The sequence below is a fragment of the Trachinotus anak genome, unplaced genomic scaffold (genome assembly GCF_046630095.1).
Source record: "Trachinotus anak isolate AG129_WGS33_773 ecotype Australia unplaced genomic scaffold, CSIRO_AGI_Tana_v1 ptg000005l, whole genome shotgun sequence".
Taxonomy (NCBI): Eukaryota; Metazoa; Chordata; class Actinopteri; order Carangiformes; family Carangidae; genus Trachinotus; species Trachinotus anak.
In genome coordinates this window covers 6,382,407-6,403,304 of record NW_027273856.1, presented here as the reverse complement: position 1 = coordinate 6,403,304, position 20,898 = coordinate 6,382,407, and the positions used below count along the sequence as shown (strand labels likewise).

At 42.7% G+C, this 20,898-nt stretch overlaps 1 protein-coding gene across 6 annotated transcripts in view; it reads right to left on the bottom strand.

Annotated features, from left to right (window-relative positions):
- Positions 1 to 20,898, bottom strand: part of nrxn2b (neurexin 2b) — a 692,879-nt gene that overhangs the window by 349,469 nt on the left and 322,512 nt on the right. For 5 of the 6 annotated variants that reach the window (XM_071478063.1, XM_071478062.1, XM_071478058.1 and 2 more), the window contains 4 exons: positions 11,512 to 11,950; positions 8,989 to 9,372; positions 6,564 to 6,767; positions 3,305 to 3,331 (listed from right to left, as the gene is read on the bottom strand). In XM_071478063.1, the coding sequence (XP_071334164.1) occupies positions 3,305 to 3,331; positions 6,564 to 6,767; positions 8,989 to 9,372; positions 11,512 to 11,950 (1,054 nt within the window). The remainder of the gene's footprint in view (positions 1 to 3,304; positions 3,332 to 6,563; positions 6,768 to 8,988; positions 9,373 to 11,511; positions 11,951 to 20,898) is intronic. The other variant, XM_071478060.1, reaches the window with a different exon arrangement.

Genomic DNA, 20,898 nt, shown 5'->3' with positions numbered 1-20,898 from the left:
TTTCAGAGCCCCGTTGTGGGATAAAAAGACAAAACAGTCCCAGTCTCCATCTCCTCCCCACTACAGAGAAATCACACAATATTCCCAGTGCTTGTACGACATCTAGTGGTCAACCTGTGGTATGACATCCTGTGAGCATTTCAATGCGTGTCATGCCAGTGGCTTCACACATAATAAGTGGTGTAATTCGTCATACGCCGTGGCCACTTCCACGCCCGGTGGAGGCTTTTTGAAGTTTTTGGATTGCACTCCATACAAAGTGACACACACAGTGTTCAAGTGCATTGTGAGAGCACAGATGTGACACATGCACACAGCAGAGCCACAGAACATGAGTGAGGTTCACACACAACCACATTTGGATGACTCTACAGGAGCCTCTTCCACTGACTACAATGATTTTCTAACTTTAACCATCACCACAACACAATTAAATGTTTTGCAAATTTCAAATTAAAGGTAGAGTAAGCAGTTTTTTATTTAATACACCTTTTTTAAAAATCAAATTCAGCTGTTCTGTGTGTGCTAAAAAAAGTAGGTCCATGAATTTAGGAGCAGGAGCTTCTGAAGGAACACTGGGGGGAGGGGCATGTTTGTTTTGCTGAGTTCAAACATCAGCAGTCTTTCTCCTGAGGCCTGTACTATGAAGCAGGATGCGGGGTTAGCCAGGCAACTTCAGGTTTAACACTTCTTACATCACCATGGTAACTGATGCTGAACTCCTTATGTGCTCCAGAGCAGGTGAACTTCAGATCAGATTAAAACCTGTTAACAGCCAAACTACTGGCCAATCAGATCACTGGAAAAACTGAACCATCATTCCTACAGGATCCTGACAGGGACAAAAGAGTTTACAATTAAATGATTAATTATATTGAGGAGTAGATATTTATATAGACTACTATATAGAGTGCTCTGGTTTTAAAACAATTTCCAAAAAACAGAAGAGTTTATCACACTAAATAACTAATATTAATAACTGTTACAGATGAATTTAAACTGAACAAAGACTCTTTAAGCTGACAGGATTCCTGACAGTGATGATGCTTTTACTCTCTTCATCACTGCTGATCAGAATAACATGAGGAGACTCTGTGATGATGAGAACTGGAAATAAAAACTAAACCCTCTGATGTCTTTGATTAGAACAATGGTTATATTGAAATAATAATAATAATAATAATAATAATATTTCCCATGATTATAAATGAACATTTCAGTTTAACCTCAGCAGTCATCAACTACTTCTCGTCTCTTCTCTCTGAGTGGCAGCTGCAACAGTCTGAAATTACTTAAACTTTTTTTTTTTTTATCTCCATCACAACTTCCTAATAATTTGTTCATCATCCGGCAAAAGAGGGAAAATACTGATAATGATAATTCACACACTTATTTGCAGTATCTCTTTAGCCTGATTTTAATCAATGAAAATTACTTCTGTTTCTTTTTTATTCCAGTCGTGTGATCATATTGTTTACATTTCACCTTGTTGAATATCACTTTAAATGTCACTATAACTGAATCAACCTGCAGGTATCAGCGTTTTCTTCTCATATCATATGAAGTATTTTATTCATGGTTCTGACAATGTTGCTTATAATTAAAAACTACACCTCTTTCACGTGATAGGTAAACCCAGGGTTAACTGAGCCAGCTGATAACCAGCTTCCTCGTACAGGTTATCCAGGATGAACAATTTTAGGTTCAGTAAAACCATGTCATGAAAAGTTATCCAGGGTATGTTGAACTTGCTTGGTGGTACAAACCTCAAATCAGAACCTGTCAACCGCCCAACTACTGACTTTTCATTATCTGGCTTAACGGAACCTAACCTAACATTGGCCAACATGGGTAATCCAGTTTTTCCAGTGATCCGTGAGTAGTTGGGCTGTTGATGGGTTTTGATCTGATCCTCCGAAGTTAACCTGCTCCAGAGCAGGTTAGGGGTTCAGCATCAGTTACCATGGTGATTTAACCCGGAAAGAAGTGAACCACCGTCACAGAACTGAAAACCCAAAGTTAAACCTGAAGTTACCCCACTCACCCCAAATCCAGCTTCGTAGTCCAGGCCTCAGGAGAAAGGCCGTTGATATTTAAACTCAACAACAAAACAAAACTCCTGTCAGTGTTCCTTCAGAAGCTCTGCCTCCTAAATTCATAACTTTTGAACTGTTGAACTTGCTTCATAGCACAGGTCTGGGCACTGCTTACTCTACCTTTAATGCCAAATATAAACGTTGAACCTTATCTGACTGCAAACTCAGGCTAAATACCAATATCTCAATAAATATCCAGCCCCATTCTCTAAACGTACTAAACATACCTTTTGGAGGGCAAATGAAAAAGCATCTATTAGCTGCTCTCAGCTGGTGTTAGAGGTTGATCAAAGTCAAGTCCCCACCTTTCCACACACACAAAAACATCACAAAAATTGAACATGCACACACAGACACACAATCATTGTTGCAAACATGAGGTTTTCTCCATTTTTTTGTCACTGTGGCCGGCTGCACTTACCTGTGGGCTAGTTGCTCAATTGTCAGTGGCCAAGATAGAAATAACAGTTTGCTACCATTCTGTCAGCATGGGGCGGAAAAACATTAGCTTTCTCCAAAAACAAGCACACACCAGGTGTTGCCATCTCTCAGAGGATAAGCAATTAGCTTTCTGGGGGCAAAAAACTACAGTTTGTCCCACATAGAGAAAACAAGCAGCACCTGTGTGTGCAGCCAAGCGGAGCCGAGACTCAGCGCTGCATAATACAAAATAGGGACATCCAACAGGGGAGTGTCAAGTCGCCCTTTTCTGAGTGTGTTTTTTTTTGTTTTTTTTTGTTTTGTTTTTTTTTGGGGGGGGGGGTAGTTGACAGGAAAATGAATAGAATGGGTAATATTCAGGGGAGGGCTAATGAAATAATTTCATGGCTGAATGTGGTGGGGCGAAGAGGGCTGCAGGATGAAAAATCCTGATAATTATGCAAGTGAAACATTAATTAAATCTCTGACAGAAAAGGGGGGAAATTAAAGTGACAGAACTTATGGAAAGGAGAAAAATACCACTGAGATTATATATTGAACAAGGAGATGGAGACAGACATACAAATGAGGCGGCAATGTAGCAATGAGAGAAACAGGTGTGCAATTAACCAATGCTTACTGAAAGGTAAGGAAATATGTAAGATGTGGGTGAAGAGAGAGGTGTCACTCATCCTGAGTTTAGGAGAGAGCAGAAAAGGGCAACTGCACAGGATAAAGATGAGATAGACAGATACATTTTAGTCAGAAAAATGGATAGAACCACTTACTGAGGCTACAGTCTATCCTGATACAATCTGGCGGGAGAGAGAGCGAAATGGTGAGTTCAAATTAAAAAAAATTAAAAAAAAGAAAGAGAAAGAAAGAAAGAAAGAGGAGAAAGGATAAAGATAGAAAAAAAAGACATTTTACATCCTTCAAGGTACATTCTGCAGACAACCAAGCAATGCTCTGGGGCCACCATCCGGGGACAGGCTCTGAGTCAGGATCACCCTTTTCTTCTGTCAGTCCCATCATCCATCCCTCCATCCAGCCGACACCCCCACAAAGCACACCAGAAGGCAAGACTTACGCCATGGAGATCAAAACAGCAGGAATATCAACATCATGATGACACTTCTGCTTTTATCATTCTCTTTATCACCATAAAGTGTGTAAAGTGTTCTATTGTATAAATAATAATAATGTGATTTCAGAGACCATATCAAAAATGCTAATTGTGTACTTGGAATTATAAGGTTCTATCCGGATGGAGTACAGTTCTGAAATACTGAGCATCAAACATTTAACACAACCTCTACTAAAAACCTCATGCACTTTTCATCTTTTTCGATATCATACAGTTTACTGTATATCAAAAGCTTGTTTTTTTTATCTTTTTGCAAATCAAAATAATTCTAATAACACTATAAAAAGCATTCGATTGTTCAAATATCAAAAATATATGATTAACGTCATTGAACAAGTCAGATAGAGCCGAATAATTTCAACCTTACAAATGATTTTGGCCAGAATTAGACAGCCTATATAACTTGGAGAGTTTGCTTTCTTTACTAGGATAGGAAATAAAAATGTGCACAAATGTTGAGAGCAGATCCAATGTCTTGCACCTCTAACTTTCAAGAACAGATGTGCAAAGACACTTTTAAAGCATTTGCCTTCTGCAGTACCTCAGGCATGAGAACCCCAATAGTGTAAATGACGAGAAAGGGTGATCTGCACATCCCAGCCACCTCACGCCTGGTGCACACAAACCATGAGAAATAAGACCCTAGTGTGCTGTATCTGCTACATGTGGGTGGACAAAAATAAAGGTGTGGGTAAGAGGCTTTGTTCCTTCATTGGAAGAATGTCAGTAAATAACTAAATCACTGAAGTATCAAATTGTTATTCCCCCACCAGAATCACATGTCTTAAAATTAATTCATTACTATTCTGCCCCATCTAGTGGCTGCAAACGAGATGTGCATGTGGCAGTGTGGTTGGGTTGTGGTCTCGAGCTGTCAACCGCTACAGAATAGTGGACACAAACAGCCAGGGACCGGCGTCACTCTGTAGAGATGTGGAGATAATAGGTTTTCTGTATGCAGTCATGTTTTCTGAAATACTTGATTTTTTTTTTTTTTTTTTTTTTTTTGAAATGTGAAACTTGTCCCTTCATGATGTGAATTTTTCTCCTGATAATCGATAAAAAGAAAGTCTGATGGTGTTTACACAGAACGTCCCAGTTGTCATCTGACAGTGTTAGAGGTCCTGTCATGGCTTCAGCTGACACACTGCACACTGAACAGGTTATCATCATTATCCATCACTAATAAATATCATTAGGACTAAATGTGTCCAATTAAAGCCTTTCCTCATGATTAATTAGGAAGATTTTAATTATCCTAAAAGGACTAAAGCCTTAAAGATATTGAGGATCCCCTACTGATGCATTTCACTTTAGCTGTAATTAATTTCCTTGTAAATGACCCGTGAAAATCCGGAGCAGAGCTGTAGTGTCTGTAAACAGTGTTTCATTTAAACTTTTATTCAAATTGATTTCAGGACTTTCCCTTTATGGATAAGCTTTGGGTGTGTGGTTGGAGGATTGCTAAAAGGTGAAGCTGTGACCCTGTGTACAGTAAGTCTGAATGTGTGTGCAACTTCAGACAACTACAGCTGTGAGCCGGTCTCTCTGACTGCTTGATCCTAGGGCCGCAGACATACAGGCCATTGAAGGGATGAAAAGTTCCATCGTGGCCCGGTAGGGTGTTTATGAGCGACAGAAGAAGAGAGAGAAGCAGATAGAAGAGAAAGAGAGAGAGAGAGACAGAAAAAGAGGAATGGCCACCTTTGTTTATCCCACCACCCGCTTCCTGTCTCTATGGCGGCATAAACTCCCATATCCCAGGGTGCACCTCTGTCATGCTCCTCCTGGTTCACAGCTCAAAGTCTGTTACGTCAAAGGATCAGGACAGACTCACTGTATCCTGAGCTGGAAGGTCATTCCCATGTCCCCCAAAGTGCTAACAGTCATTGCAGTGAAATTTTAATAAGTCAAAAGGTCTGCTCTCATGCAGCCTTTTATTAGAGGGAATGCATTTGCGCTCTTTATGAAACCATCCATCTTACAAACCTTACTCTACAATTTCGCTGACCTTCTCCACACTAAGATTGCCTTTCAGACCCCTTTACATCCACTCCTTCTTTGAGCTCAGCTGTAATTACTTATGATGAGAACTTGTATCTTCTCTTAGCACCGCCACTGGGCATAAGTGAAACCAACCAGCCCTTCGTCTAACTCCACAAAAAAAAAAAAAAACAGGGTAGAGAGCAGAACCATGAGGAAGAGCGAGACAGGAGCGAGGCCACCTTGAAGCTTCTAGAGACAGGTTAGTGGGTCAAGGTTCAGGGCCGGCCCAGAGAAACTGTTACAGATGGAGCTTTCGAACAGGAGGAGGTGCTGGGGAGTTTCACAGGGAACAAAAAAAGGTGGGCAATGAATGAAGACGGGGAGGAACAAGGAGTCAAAGGATATGGAACAGAAATGACTGCAGGGTGGCTCCCCTCAGTGGGTAAGATAACTGTTCTGGGGAAGCCTTTACATTTTACCTCACATTGTTTTGGTCTTATCTTGCTGCAGCAAGCACTTAATCAATTTGTGGAGGAGAAGTTTCTGCATTTGAACCTCAGTTTTCTCAAATAAAGAGCCTTTAGGCACTGTTAGCATCCCTCATGTAAGCCCATGGGTAATGATGGGTCGATAAGTTAGCTTGTTAGCTTACTGCACTGCGAACTGTGTGCAATGAATGAAATAAAGTTTAATCTATCATACAAAACAAATCTGATGTAACTGAGGGGCAAATTTGGAAACTTTTCCCCACCCATCTGACGATGGAAAAGATAATGGGGTTAAACTCAAAATGCCAAACCATTCCTTTAAGTTCAACAGTCAACAGTGCTGAAAGACAGCATGGAGATGAGGAGACAGGGGATGCTGAGGGAAAAGTTAGCGGGGACATCTATGATGAATCACAGTGGGCCTACCGAGGTTCACAGTAAGCTTGACTCGGCCTCCGTCGAGCTCCAGCCGCAGGGTGTCCGCTGACTCCTTGGAGGTGGTGGCCATGAGCAGGCCGTACGCCCGCTGGGACATGAACCGCAGCGCCACGTCCTCGGCCTCCGTGTGCATGGTGACCGGCATAATGATCTTCAGGTACATGCTGCCGTCATAACTCAGCACCGTCGCCTCTGGATGGGGGTGAAGGAGAGGACAGGAGGGTGACAAAGTGGGTAACTCATAATGCGGCTTACAAGATGGATAGAGACTCAGACAATCCCAGACAGAGGCGTGGGTATCGACTGAACATGCCGGCCCAGTATTGACCGCATAAGTGAAAGCATTTGTCAAAATCAATATCAAACTAAATGACACTGAAAAAAAACCACTACACTACTGATTTAATTCTTGCATTTAAGGCTATATATATTTTCAAATTTATCTCATTACATCAAACAAGAAAAAGTGTGGCTACATGCCACACAAACATACACACATTCGTTTTCTTTAACCATTTTAAATATAATCAGAGCTAATACAAACTCCCCTCTAAGTGTATTTGGATGTCACATCTACAAGATAATATCAAGGGAACATCAACATTCACTCAGACTGATGATCAAAGCCATGTGCGTCTGAAAAGTGAAAACGTATCGCGCCGATCAAAAGAGAGTAATCAATTATTGCTGAGCTTCTCAGGCATGAAAGACGGTTTCTAATTTGGGTGACAGCATGCAGACTGCACCCCTAGCCCTTTGTATCTTTTTGTGTTTTTATAATCTTTGTAACTTTCCTAATCAATATAATTATGTCTTCCCTTTTGTCAAGCTAATGTTTGCAAGTGCACTGCAGTTATTGCATTTTCATCAGAAGACACATCCACCACCCAAAGCGCAAAATGAAAACACTCATTATAAGAAGGAGAAAAGGAAAACAAAAAGATATGTTCATTACAAATTCAAAATCTAGACTATCAAGCTTAGAAAAATGTCAAAAAGTGCAGCTGCTTTGCGGCTCATCCTTATTCCCCCTTGGCACAGCCACGGTTATGCTCTCTAAAATCAGCCGGGCCATAAATAAACGGCTGTGTAGAGTGACAGATCCCTGAGGACTGCTCTTATTTTGTAGTGTGGATCAATATGTGTCACCGTAGACTAACGTGAGTCACCGTCACAGGGGGTACTTCACACGTTTAGGTTTTAGAGTGTGCATAAACACGATGCTAAAAGATCCAGTAAAATCCCTGCTGTGGGTGGGCGAACTGGTAAAAGCAGTCATATTTTAAAGTGTTCAGGTTTCAGATTCACACACACTCAACCACCATACATCTCCTTTTCTGGAAAGAGACCCAACCGTATATAACATCAGTTAGTGAAAACAACCCATAGCTCACAAAGAATATTTATTATCACCCTAAACCCTGTTCAAACACCTATGCTTTTAATTTTGTGTGGTTTGGAGGACTCATGTGATATCCTCTTGGTTTTCTTCCTCCAGTCAATATCATTGATTGTCCTTACTCCCTGTTAATCTATGCACACAGAGCAAACTGTGGCTGGTTATAAGAGAAGTCCTCTCTGGTGCAGCAACATGTAGCTCCACTAGATGGCAGAAGAGCATCACTGAAAACACATCTGTCGTCCGAGCACCCGGAGACAAAACTGTTAAAATATCACCCTTCAAAATAAAGACATTCCATCCTCTACCTCCACTGTCCTGATTTGAATCCAATCTCTCCTTCCCTCATTACCCTCCTTGTCCCTCAAAATCCCACACTGTCATGGCTCACTCACCCCCCCAGGGGACGTGCAAAGACAAACCACGAAGTGAGGCGTCTGCAGCTAATTGGGATGAATCAGACGTGCACGGTGCTATCCGATGAGCTCACCTTTGCATCACTGTGGCGTACGCGCCACCTGGGTTTGCGTGACTGGCACAGATGGCAGTCGCAGGCCTGGCTGCTCTGCCACACTACTGCCAGCCTCGATTCCCCCACCCCCACCCCTTCCCAGTCAGAGAGCCCTAATGCCACCCAGCCTCGGGTGGCATTTGGTTCACACACAGCTCCCTGTGGAGCTCTTGCTCCTGCTATACAGCAGCTGGTTGGCTGTGTCAAATATAAGGCAGCACGTTGCCAAATGTGTTGAAACGTCTTTTCTACACTTGTTTTCTTACTCTGGTTTATTGGATTGAGGGTGAGACGTTTAGGATTTAGCAATTTTTCATTGATTCATGTTGGGGCCATCTGTGGTTCCCTTTGCACACTTGAATTATCCCTTGATTATGAGAAATGTGTGCAATTTGTGTGTATTGTGGTATTTCTATTTTGAATTGCAAACAGAGTATTGGTTTGAAAGTCTCGATCCCTTCACCCGGACAGACACCTGCTCTCTGCACCATCGCCCTCCTTACCTATCTCACAGTTGGTACCCAGGTATCCGGTGCCAGTGCAGTCACAAATGTAACGGTTCCAGCCCTCCTTGCACAGCCCTCCGTTGCCACAGGGAGCACTGCTGCACCGCTTCTGCAGCTCACGGGTGCAGAAACTGCTGACACCCAGCGCACTCTGGATCTCGGCCAGACGGCGGACATCACGGCTCTTGCCGTCGATGAAAAGGTCGCGGACGCAACCTACATAGCCGTAGTTAAGCAGGGCTGTCCAAACTTCTGGCGGCAGGATGAGGTCTGACTTAGACTCAGGCAGCCCGCCCAGGTACATGTCGCTGTCCAGGTCCAGGATTTCACTGCCCTCTGGGGAGCTGAAGGGCATGCTGCGGCTGTTAACTGAGATGGATCCTAAGAGACAGAAACACAAAGATGATTTACTGGATGTATTGGTCCAACCTCGTGTGTATGTTTGTCTGTGTCCTCCATGATCTTGCATTTAGTGGGTGACTGAAAGTGTGTCTTAATGACTCACTGTGCAGATGATTGAAGCTGTGTGGTCCGGATAGGTGGGTGATTGGGTTGGAGACAAAGCGAATGAGTGAGTGGGCAAGTAAGTGAATGGATGGGTGAGAGGGGCAGTAAGTGGATAATTTAGGGACAAAGAACAGACAGACAAATTGCAGGGAGAAAAGATGAGAGTGGAGTGTGTGAGTGAGTGAGTGTGTGTGTGTGTGTGTGTATGTGTCTAATGTGTCTGTAATAGGCTAAATGGAGGAGAAGGGAAGCAGAATGCAGCAGGGAGTGGGTGAAACAAAAGGCCCTCTCTCCTTCTGTGATTAACGACTCCGTCTTAATTTTCTATTAAAAGCCAATTACAGCAGGAGCAGCAGCGAGATCACATGCATGCGTGCACACACGCACACACACACATTCACACCCTTCCTCATTATAAGACGCCATTAGGGTGAGATATAATGTCCAAGGTGCTTGCCCACCTACAGATCATCCATCAGATGCCACACACTCGAGCATGATGCTCCTGTTGTGCCCACATGCAGGCAGAGGCACGCAGGTATGAAAAATAAACTTCGATTAATAAATACCACTAGGTGTATCATTAGTAATATGTGTAACCACTTCTTAGCTCTTAGTTTTGGCATGCTTGGAGTAGCATGGAGAGCTGGATGGTTTCAGAATACATCAAAGTCAAGTCTGCTTTTGTGCGACTGATAAATCAGCGAACCCCTTCCAGTCTCCTGCCTACAGGAGCGGCAAGATACAAATAAAGTGATGATAGATTAAGAATAAGTATGTGTGTACTCCACATGCATATTGTTGTCACTTGATTTGCGGCCAGGACACACAAAAACACGCATATAAAGACACACACAGCAGGAAAACACTTATGGACATCAACAGACAGTAGGACATGATGATATGTGAGAGTTTATTCATCAAGGTCAAAGTGTAAAATAAGTGCAAATAAGCTCTCTCCAGGAAACAGTGGAACACTATCTTCCATTTAACAACTGAACAGCAGTAGGAGCAAAGAAAAACCTCATAAGGAGCAGCCTAAACCGACGAGCTGAGGGGAACAGTTCAAACTGTGATCTTGGCTCTGCAGAAAGGAAGAGGCCTTTCTTATTAGCTGCCTGTTATAATGGTCTGTAAGCTGAGCTAGACTCCTCCCATTTTAATGAGGCTACTTTTGTTGGACCATAGCATGGTCCATTACTGGACCATACCAAGCAACAATGCAGAACATTAAAAACTGACTGAGTCATCATCTCAGAGGAGATATTACAAGAGCCTCGGGAAAAATGTCTCTGTTTTAGTTGTGGAAGCAAGATGAGATTCAGAACAGTTTGTTGTCAAGTATTTATGTCTGTCCTCCAGCTCAATGTCAGCAAACGCTGGTTAGTAGACGACTTTCTAAAGCTGGTGATCACATCTTTAGGTTTAGACACATTCAATTGGAGAAAGGACTCATCACACCAAGATACAACATCATCAACCATTAAGATTGCTGTTGCTCCTCCCCCTGCAAGAAGACTTACAATCACAGAATCATCCATCAGTGTGTCTCATGTGTTCTCATGAAATAGGGAGAGGCAGCAGCCTGGTTCTGTAAACCACTGTAGGGCGAGCAACAGGGTCTAACCTCAAAAAGAAAACTGAAAACTGCAAATAACGGCCAGTGCACGTCAGGGGCGCCTGATATTTTTGTTGAGACAGACCTGCCAAAATAAAAGATGACTGTGGATCTTTTATTTTTCTTAATCCTCATTAATCATGATACTACCATAGTGTCACAGTCACAGTCAAATATACACTTTCTTGATGAACTTTGTTGATACAGGTCACTGCAGAATTTAATAGAATTTTCAGATTTTTTTTTCTGACTGGGGTAAAGTAATGCAACATCAAATTGACATGAATCCAATATGAAACTAAGACTGCCTATAAAATGCTATAAAACCATCCAGCAACACAAATGCTAGATAAGTTGTTAGTCTCACCGCAACACAAGTTTAAAGCAGCCCTCACCTTTCCTCCCTTCCCTCTGGAAATCCACGTGGCACCATTCACCATCATTGACCTTCTTGTTGCTGGCCTTCAGCTTTGTTTTTCCAGAGCCCATATCGATCAGCAGGTACAAATACCCATCCAGCAGCTCCATGGCAAAGTAATCAGTCTTCAGCTCCCTGCCAGGCTTCTGCTCCTTGGGACTCTGAGGGCGACCGTGGCTGAACAGCAGGAGTCCACTGGGCTCTGTGGTGCGGAAGTCAAAGGAGATAGAACCCGTCTTCTTGGTGTTCCACTTGGGCAGGGAGATGTAGGACTCGGGGGTCTCAAAGGTGACGGGGTCTAGGGCCGCCACGTCCTCGCAGCGGAACACCAGGTCGCCGTTCAAGGTGATTTTAGAATCACGCTCGATGGCCAGCCGTGACAGCTCTAGCTTAAAGTCATTGTTCTTGTACACCACCTAGACAGCAGAGAGGAGAGCAAGGTTACAATTCTGTTTACAATAGCGGTGGTAGTGTGATTGTGGATTCAAATACAGCAGGTTATTATCTAAAAATTGACTTTTCTAAGGCCTAAAAACAAAATGCAGCTGGGAAGAACATCCCATCCATACCACTGTGAGCCTGCAGATACATCCGTATTGCCTGAAGTGCCAGTTCTAGTGGCTGCTGAGAAAGCTTGTCAGCATGGGGAAACAAGGATCTCAAAACATGAATGAAATGCAGGACTTTCTCCTGAGCAGCAGTGTGAAACCAACATCGACGAAACATACCACTGAAGCCAATTTCCAATCTCCAACCCGCGATCCCCTAACAAGAAATTTAGGTCAGACGAGTGCTCTGTTTACTGATGTTGCAATGATTTGGCAAGGAAATCCTTCACACTTTGAAAAATTCAAACACTTAGCAACCACTCGGGGCCACCGAGTTGCCCGGGGCATGCTTTCATTGATTTCACTGATGTCTGTGAGTGTTTGGGTTACGTGGGCGCATCAAGCTCTGATCACTGCCGTGGAAACGCCCAACTCTTGGTCTAAACCACAAAGTGTACAAACTGTAGCTCAGAAATATCTGTATATATGCACAATAAATGGGAGGAAAAAAAATTAAAAGGCTCCAGGGGAGTTTCGAGACACAGGGAGAAGCGACTGTTGCCTACAGCCTTAATGCAAATGGCTCCGACAGCCTTTGATGAAATACAGCTCTATTGTTTCAACTCAGAGCGTGTGTCTGTTCCTCACTGTGTGCATTCATAATGGATTAAGAGCTAAAGGCAAAGTAAATTATCCTTGTCTTTCATAGTTTTAGTTTCCCTTTTATTTGTCGAACACTCTGTAGACAGCATTTTGAGAGGCCATCCTCAAGGTAATAGTGTGAAGCAGCTGAGGTCTCAGCGTTTGTTTGTTTGAGTGTAGTGCTCTTCACGCTTTCTCTCACACTCCCATATACGCGCTGACAGGTAGTGGAGAGAAAAAAAAAAAGACTTTTCTACATTTCTATCTTTGTTTCTTTCTGCGTCTGTCGCAGGTACGAGGTTACGGGGATTGTTCTGTTATTGTAAAGTCTCAGGTTTGATCCAGGCAGCAGATATGTTTCTGTCGAAGTGACGCTGAGTAAAGATAGAGGAGCTACCTGCTCAGGTGTTCACAGCTTAACACTCCTCCTTTAATAAAAGCCAGCACCATATCAGTGGTTTTCGATTCTTCAGTTTGATAACTACAAACTGGAAACTTACATTACTGACTAACCTACCGCTGGCATGCTACAATGCAGGTGTAGTTTTTTTTTTTTTTTTGACTTTATTGACAGAGGAATGGAAAGATAGACAGGAAAGGGAGGGGAGAGAGGAGATGATCTTCAGCAAAGGGCATGAAGGCCAGGAACACACTTGCTGCCTGGCGGGTGCAGAACATCTTGGTTTTCATTTCTGTGCCCATGTTAACGAGTCAAGCCAGGAACACACTGGATGCATGGATGAAAACATGTGTCTGTGTTCTTCAGATTTCTCTTCATTTTTAATTAATTTCTGATTTATTTTTTTTTTTATCTTTATTTTATCTCTATTTTTATCTCTAAAATGCCACTGTTTCTCATGCAGCTGCTAAAATGGTTAAAAAAATATATTTTTATATCCTGTCATGTCTGTGTCAGTTTCAGATTCAGCCTAGACATGGACAACCATCGCGGAAGGTGTCAGTTTAGTGTAATATTGCAGGTTTGATATCAAAATGACACCAGCAGGTCTTTTCTATGTTTATTTTTGCTGCAAAATGAGCGTCATGCGTGAGACGCCAAATCTCTACACCATGCCACGCACGTCTCAGTGTGTCTGCCCTAATCCATTAACATGGTCGGCGAGATGAAAACCAAGACGTTTTGCAGCCGCCACACAGTCACGATGTAGCCTCACGTGATCTACAGATTTCACCTACTACTCATGTGTGACACGTTGTTCCCAGCAAAAATAGACAGAGAGGACCTGTTTACAGTCATTTTCATATCCTACCAGCAACATGAAATAAATTTGACACCTTTATAGTTCCAATGTCTGAAAAATATAAACGTTGTACTTTTAAAGCAGTTTATCAGCTGCATGTGGAGACGTTTTGAGGACATTTCCTGTGAAAAAAATGAATCGGAAATGAATTTATAATGAAAGGAAATGAAAAGAGCATGCAAGTAGCCTGCTGATGGCCATTATCCAAGGCAAACTCTCGGCGGGAAGAAAGAGCTGGCAGTTCAACAATGCGTCCGCCATGAACACACAACGCAGCCTCAGCCTCGACATAGGGTTCACACATTTAACCAGGTGAGCTACCTCTGAAGACTTTTTCCTGCATCTTGCTTCTGAAGGGCTCCACATCCAGTTTGATCATACCTGCATACGGCTGCTTACCCCAAACAGAAAGACGAAGACCTGATGCTGAATTATTATCTGTGTATTAGGTCACCGTTTGCTTTTGTTTGCACTGGCCTGTCTCCACATTCGCGCCACTGAAGGGCTCATCTTGTGCGGTGTGGTTCACTCTGTTGGTTTTTGACTATCTAATTTCACCAGATCGCTGCTGTCATTCCTCATTGTCTTCCCCTGTGTCTCTTTCCAACGCCCTCCAGTCTTACCAGTTTTTCACACTCTCTCTCTCTCTCTCTCATCCTCTGTCAAACACCACACCTACGCACAGGCACAGAATGAAACACAAGAACACAGATATGCCGGGTTATTCCTGAACTTAAGCCTCCTTTGGTTATCTACTGCTTTGGTCACGCTGCCACGTGTACTGTACACCTCATAATGTCATCATTAGCAGAGATTAGTCCTGGTAATTAGCCATGATAGCGCTAAAACTGGCAGCTAATAAGGTGCAAGTTCGCCTGGATTTAAGGTGTTAGAAAAAGAGAGGAGTAGGTGAAAGAGAGAAAAGGCAGAGGGAGGAAGGAGAAGGTTTATTTTCATTTTATTTATTTTCAGGTGTTTATTTTCATTTACCCATGCTGCACTGCCTCTTCTAAAAAAAAAAAAAAAAAAAAAAAAAAAACAGCAGCCCAATGTTATGATTTTTCAGAACAGTGGGATCATAGAGCATGCAGGGGGGAAAGATCAGGCAGGAAATAAAGCTGGAAACACTTTGTACCGAATGACTTTGTGGTCAGTTTGTATCTGGAGTGTGGCTCTAATGACCAATTTGAAATACCAACCTAGATCTAAGCTAGTGCTGGGTGGCTAAATTGACTTTTTCAAGCATGATTCATTTTATCTGTTTTTACCTGCCCAATGGAATTTAATGCACCAGTGTCCTGTAATTACCACTTGTGGCTGCTGCTGCCACTGCTTAGCAGACATTACATAGTCTTCCTTTAATTCTTGGGTGAATGACAACAATAGTAATGGCCAGATTTCCTCTACATTTGCATTACATTAGATTGGTGTTCTCGTTTCCTAGAAGACGAATCCTGATTTTGCCTTAATCGTTCAGTCGCACCAACATCCAGACAAAAAAAAAAAAAAAAATTATCAAGGTTTAAATCTTGCCATGAAATTCATTTATACGCTGATGCTCATAGCCTTTCGATTGAAATGACCCTCACTCCTTGATAGTCATCTAAAAGGTCAACACTGAACAATCTGCTCACTGAATGCATAGCACAAATTGCTGGTTGGTTACTAGAGGGCTGCTAGCTTTAGACTTTTTAGTCTAAACATCTTTCTGTAATACAGGACAGGAAGCAACCCATCTCTACATGAACACCAGGAAGAGCTGCAACTGGTGTCACAAAATGTCCTTTTTTACCCAACAGCCCCAACCAGGTTGATTAGGCAGGTACGGGACATCACAAGCACAAAGACTGATTATCATGCTAGTCTTTAAGTCGGTGACATCAAGATCTAAAGTCTGAGGGATTTTGTGCAGTCCAACATATCAACAACAACAATGAAGGCAGGCATCCAGAAGTTACCATGCTGTATTATTAGCTGTTATTGGCTATTGATAGCGTGCAATTTTCAGCGAGAGCAGAATTAGTTAAAAAGCTCACATGGCAGGTGGTATGTGGCAGTTCAGATCGCCTGTAAATCCTTAGTCCTTTCACACCACAGTTACACCCCAGTCTACATTTAAGAGTTTCGTTTTAGGTTTGATAGGTTTGTTTTAAGTGTATGTGCCCAAATCCAGGTCGGTGCGTGACAGTGAGTTTAACGAGGGAAAGACGCTGTGTAAGCCCATCCTCAAATGTATGAAAAAACTACCTTTTCACAGTCACTCGAGTCTTCAAGTGTGTCTCTATCAAAAAGAACACAGGCAAAGGGAGAGAAGTAGCCAGGGATAAGAAAAGACACATAACAGGAGGCAAAGGAAGGTGTGGGAATACCAGGGAGAGGTGTAAAGCTGTAACGGAGGCAGGGGAAGATGGCAGTGAATGACAAATGAGAGGGAAGTGAGGGTAACAGGGGGGACAAAGGGATGCATGTAACGGCTGAAGTGTATGAAGCATGCACTCTGAAAAGCATATCAAATAGTTTGTGCCTTTGTTAAGTTAAGGACCCAGACCTTTGCTGACTCAGTATCTAGACCATATGCCTTCCCTTCTTATGCAGTCTGGCTTTGTACAGACATTTTGTAATAGGTCCTCTACAGTATTGGGGGGAGGGGGGTGCAGGTCTCAGCAGATTATCTATCGAGCCAATCTGCCCAGTTTCCTGGCTTTCTCCAATAATAAATGGACCACTGTTGAAACTTTGAAATCTTGAGCAGAGTTAATAACATCTAGCGAGATGGTTTTTGACCCTTCTTTTAATTTGATGATCACTTCTGACTTCTGGTATTCACTGACTTGGGTAGCAGAACCACAGTGTGTTTTTGAGTTGGCTTAACTTCAATGATCTTTCTAAAATCAAGCCGACATGGACTCTGACTTGTGCTTTCTCACTGCTTCTAATGGCACCACTAATGCTGGGCCAAAGCCTTCCTCAGGGGTGACTCCATTGATTTGTGTTGTCATTGAGAAACTCAGCAAATCCGAAACCCTGCAGGTCAGCAGAACAAAAAATATCAGCTTTTTCTTGATATACTTGGGGGTTGTGAATGTTTGATGAGCCTGTTTTTGCAAAAGTCTTGCGATAGATTTGTAGATGATCCACTAATCCATATTAATTCAACAAATACTTCATATATTTATCAACTTTAATGACATTTTGTGATGTGCTTTCAGAATTCCCACATTTTGCATTGACATCTGTTGCAATGGCGATGATAAGGAAACAAAAGCAGGACCCTTCCAACTACAAGGTCTCAAATGAATGTTGATTTGCAGCTGATGGGGAAAGCATAGGGGTGACAGGTGACTCCAGAAAATTTCACCACGCAACAAAGGTGAGACAAGGAGGAAGCTGCAGACAAAGAGACGGAGCGTCAATATGAAGTTGGGAGGGCAGGAAGGGAGAGAGAGTGAAAGAGAGTGAGGGCAGGGAGGAGGGTGAGCGCATTCATCCAGTGCATGGAATCAGTCGAAGAAATCAATTTTTAATTTGGCCGTCAGGATAGCAAAGCTGGCGTACCAACAGCTCTACCATGGACTTAATTACACAAAACTGCCCCCAAGAAAGGGAAGATGAGAGGCAGAGAGGGGTGGAGAGAAGTGATGAGAGAGGTGGGAAGAGTGAGGAGGACAAGCAAGGAGGGGGGAACAGGGAGAGAGCGAGAGAGAGAGAGTCATTTGGAGGGAGGAGTGTGAATTGGGCGATAGCAAGGTCACTGTCTGGGAGAGAGATGGGGAGGCGGAGGTTGTGGTAGAGAGACAGACAGTGACGTGCAGAAGAAGACAGAAATCTGTGGAAACAAGACTTGGGGGAGGGGGGTGACGACTGAGAAGCTGAGAGATCTGATTTCACACCATGCCACTCTGACTAGGAGCCTAGAAAACACATATGCATCACACAGTGTATGATCATAGCATGTGGGTAACTTTGAACACACACACACACACACACACACATACACACACACACAGAGCAAATAAAAAAAACTTCATAGGGCTTCAGTGCCTCTTTTGGTGCCTTTTTACTCTTCTTCTGCTGTGCTCTTCCTTTGGATTTTTGCTGCCTGGAGGGTGTTGGCCAAGCGTATCAAATGCGATTGACCACGGTGGCGGCATGAAAGCTTTGCCCCGGACCATAACACCACTGATAATCCAAGCTGTGCCACTGAACTAGCAGAGGATGAAACACACCACTGTCTACCCCCCACCCCCCACCCCACCCCCCCAACCACTCGCTTTCCTCTTTACTTTCAGCAGCTACGACTCTACCTGGTGCTTTCAGTTTCTGTCATTGCAAGTTTTCTCAGTGCCCTTCTGCGCGGTTACCTCACTGGCACATTTCAGCTGATGTGTTCATTAGAGCTTGACCACAACTGGAAAGTTGAGCCCAAGAGACTCAAACACCAGGAAAAACAACCACTAAACTCAAGCTTCTAGTAATCTAAGATTACGTAACTACAATGTATAGTATTCATACTTAAATGAGTCACTTATCATCTGCTATTTAGGCCTTGGCTATATACATATTGATACAGTCCAGCCCAAGTGGCAACCCACCATGACGTCACCAATTGGTTCGTGAACTGCTGTTTTGAAGCCTGGAGTTGGAATTTGGTCGTCGCCATCTTGGTTTTTTGAAACCAGAAGAAATCATAATTGGACAATAAGGTGGAGCTGAGGAGGAGTGAGGTGTGGATGTGACCTGCTCTGTACTCTATCCTCGTTGTCAGGCAGGTCGACTTGTGTGCTACAGTCTGTCAATCACATGGTAGTCACACCCTTAAGCATACCCTGCTTTATGGTTTATTTTCCTCTAAATGGGGCCATAATTTAAAAAAAGAACATCATGTTGTTTTGAAGAAGACTTGAAACTAGTGATTGAGAACATAAACTCATTAGGAAAACGTTTACTGAGGTAATAAATCAAGTGAGAAGTAGAGACATTTCCCATAAACTTCAATACAATCAGACTTCTTTTTACAACCAGTGGAGTCGCCCCTTGATGGTCATTAGATAGAATGCAGGTTTAAGGCTCCTCTGCATTGGCTTCACTTTTCAGACCTGGAGTCTGTGTCCATTTTGATATACAGTTTATGGTCCAGCCCAAATATCACTATAAACAACATTATTATGATATTTTTATTGTATTTTATGTTTCAGGTAGAAGTGACGCGGCCACTAAACAACAATTCAAAGTTCTATTTGTCACATGCCAAGGTCCAATATACAATAAGCAAAGCAATGAAATGAGAATCGGATTTGGCAACAGGGCTGCAGCAAAAATATGATATTTCAATTTTAATGAAAAATTATGTATATGGTGGGAAATATCATGATATTTGATATTATTAAATACCAGCCCAAGCCTACTGCAGATGGAGTAAAAGATCCTTCCTATGCCTCTTTTCATCCTCATGGGGAAATTCATCATCAGCTCCTTTGTAGTGCTGAGGAAACATCTCCAGTTTTGAGGCCATGACTTTCTCAAGGGCACTGTCAAGAGGAGTCCAAATACCATCTTTAAAAAAAAAAAAGGCCCCCAGAGGCTACCCATGCAAAAATGGCAGGAGCACCAAGACTCAACACAGATCTAAAACAGGACTATTGCTTCAGTGCTGATCTTAGGGCCATACTGTATATAGGCTGTTCACCTTGGCCACACACACACCTGGTACCACTTCTTACTCCTCCAGAGTCAACATTATAATATGCAAATCTTAAAATTCTCTGTCTATCGTAGGCCCATATGAATAAGAAGAAGGCTGAATATTACCTGTCAGCAAACTACTTCTCTCCATTTGAGGAAAAGAAAATTTTATAGTTCTGTGCTCAACTATACAACCTTTTGAGACATGATTTTTTCACTGCTGACCCAAACCCAAGCTGCTAAATGAAAAATGAAGCCCTTGGCAGAAGGTCAAACATGAATCTCAGTGCCTGATGTTTACAGTACACTGCTTCTTTCCTGGAGTTTGCCTGGAACCTATTCCCTTCTCTTTCACCCATACCTGACCTTTACTTCAGAACTAGCACTTTTTCATTCACTTCCCTTTTCTTTTGTCTGCACTGTCCAATCCATCTATCCAGCACCTGCTTTTGCTTAGCTACTAACTGGGAGATCACTCAGTCTATCCAACAGCACCTTATACGCTCTGCTCTCCAACCATCTGCTCCAATTTTCCATTTCCAGTTCTTTGCTTCTCCACATCACCTCTATTTGTTGCTGCTTGCACTTGCCATTGTCTGTTTTCCTGCCTTGCACAACCCCCGTCCCCCCTTCCCCATGCTTGGTCTGTACGTTGTCTGTAAATCCAGCCTCGTCTTGATGAGAGAGAGGATAGTTAAACGCCTTGGGAGGTTTAAGACCCTCTAGGGATCCTTCCGATAGCAACCCAAATAATGAAAATGTAATTCTACAGGCATAATTAAGTTAGAGATAGGGCGATTACTGAGCAATCCATTAAAAGTGATGGCAAAAGTAATTACTTATTCAATCAGCATGGTTTTATGAGGAAATGTGATGGCACCATGTTGCGTCGCCTCTATACAAGTCATTACATTTACAAGGGCATAATACGTTAAGCTGTGATTGGTCCTCTTGACAGCTTGTTAAGTCATGAATTAAAGACATGGTAAAATAAAAGTCTTTTTTTTTGTCAAAGTTGAAGAAATAAAACTGTATAAGGCCACTGCCTCTACATATCCCTCCATGTTTTAGCGATGTGTCCTAATGTAAATGGTGTTTTTCTACCATCCCATTGTGGAGTTGGCAATGCCTGTGGATGTGTTTTGTCTGCAGTGTGGTTAGGGGGAGAGGCAGGAAGCGTGGAGGAAATAAACACTTCAGGATACTGCAGGTCTGACACCTCCTACTCTC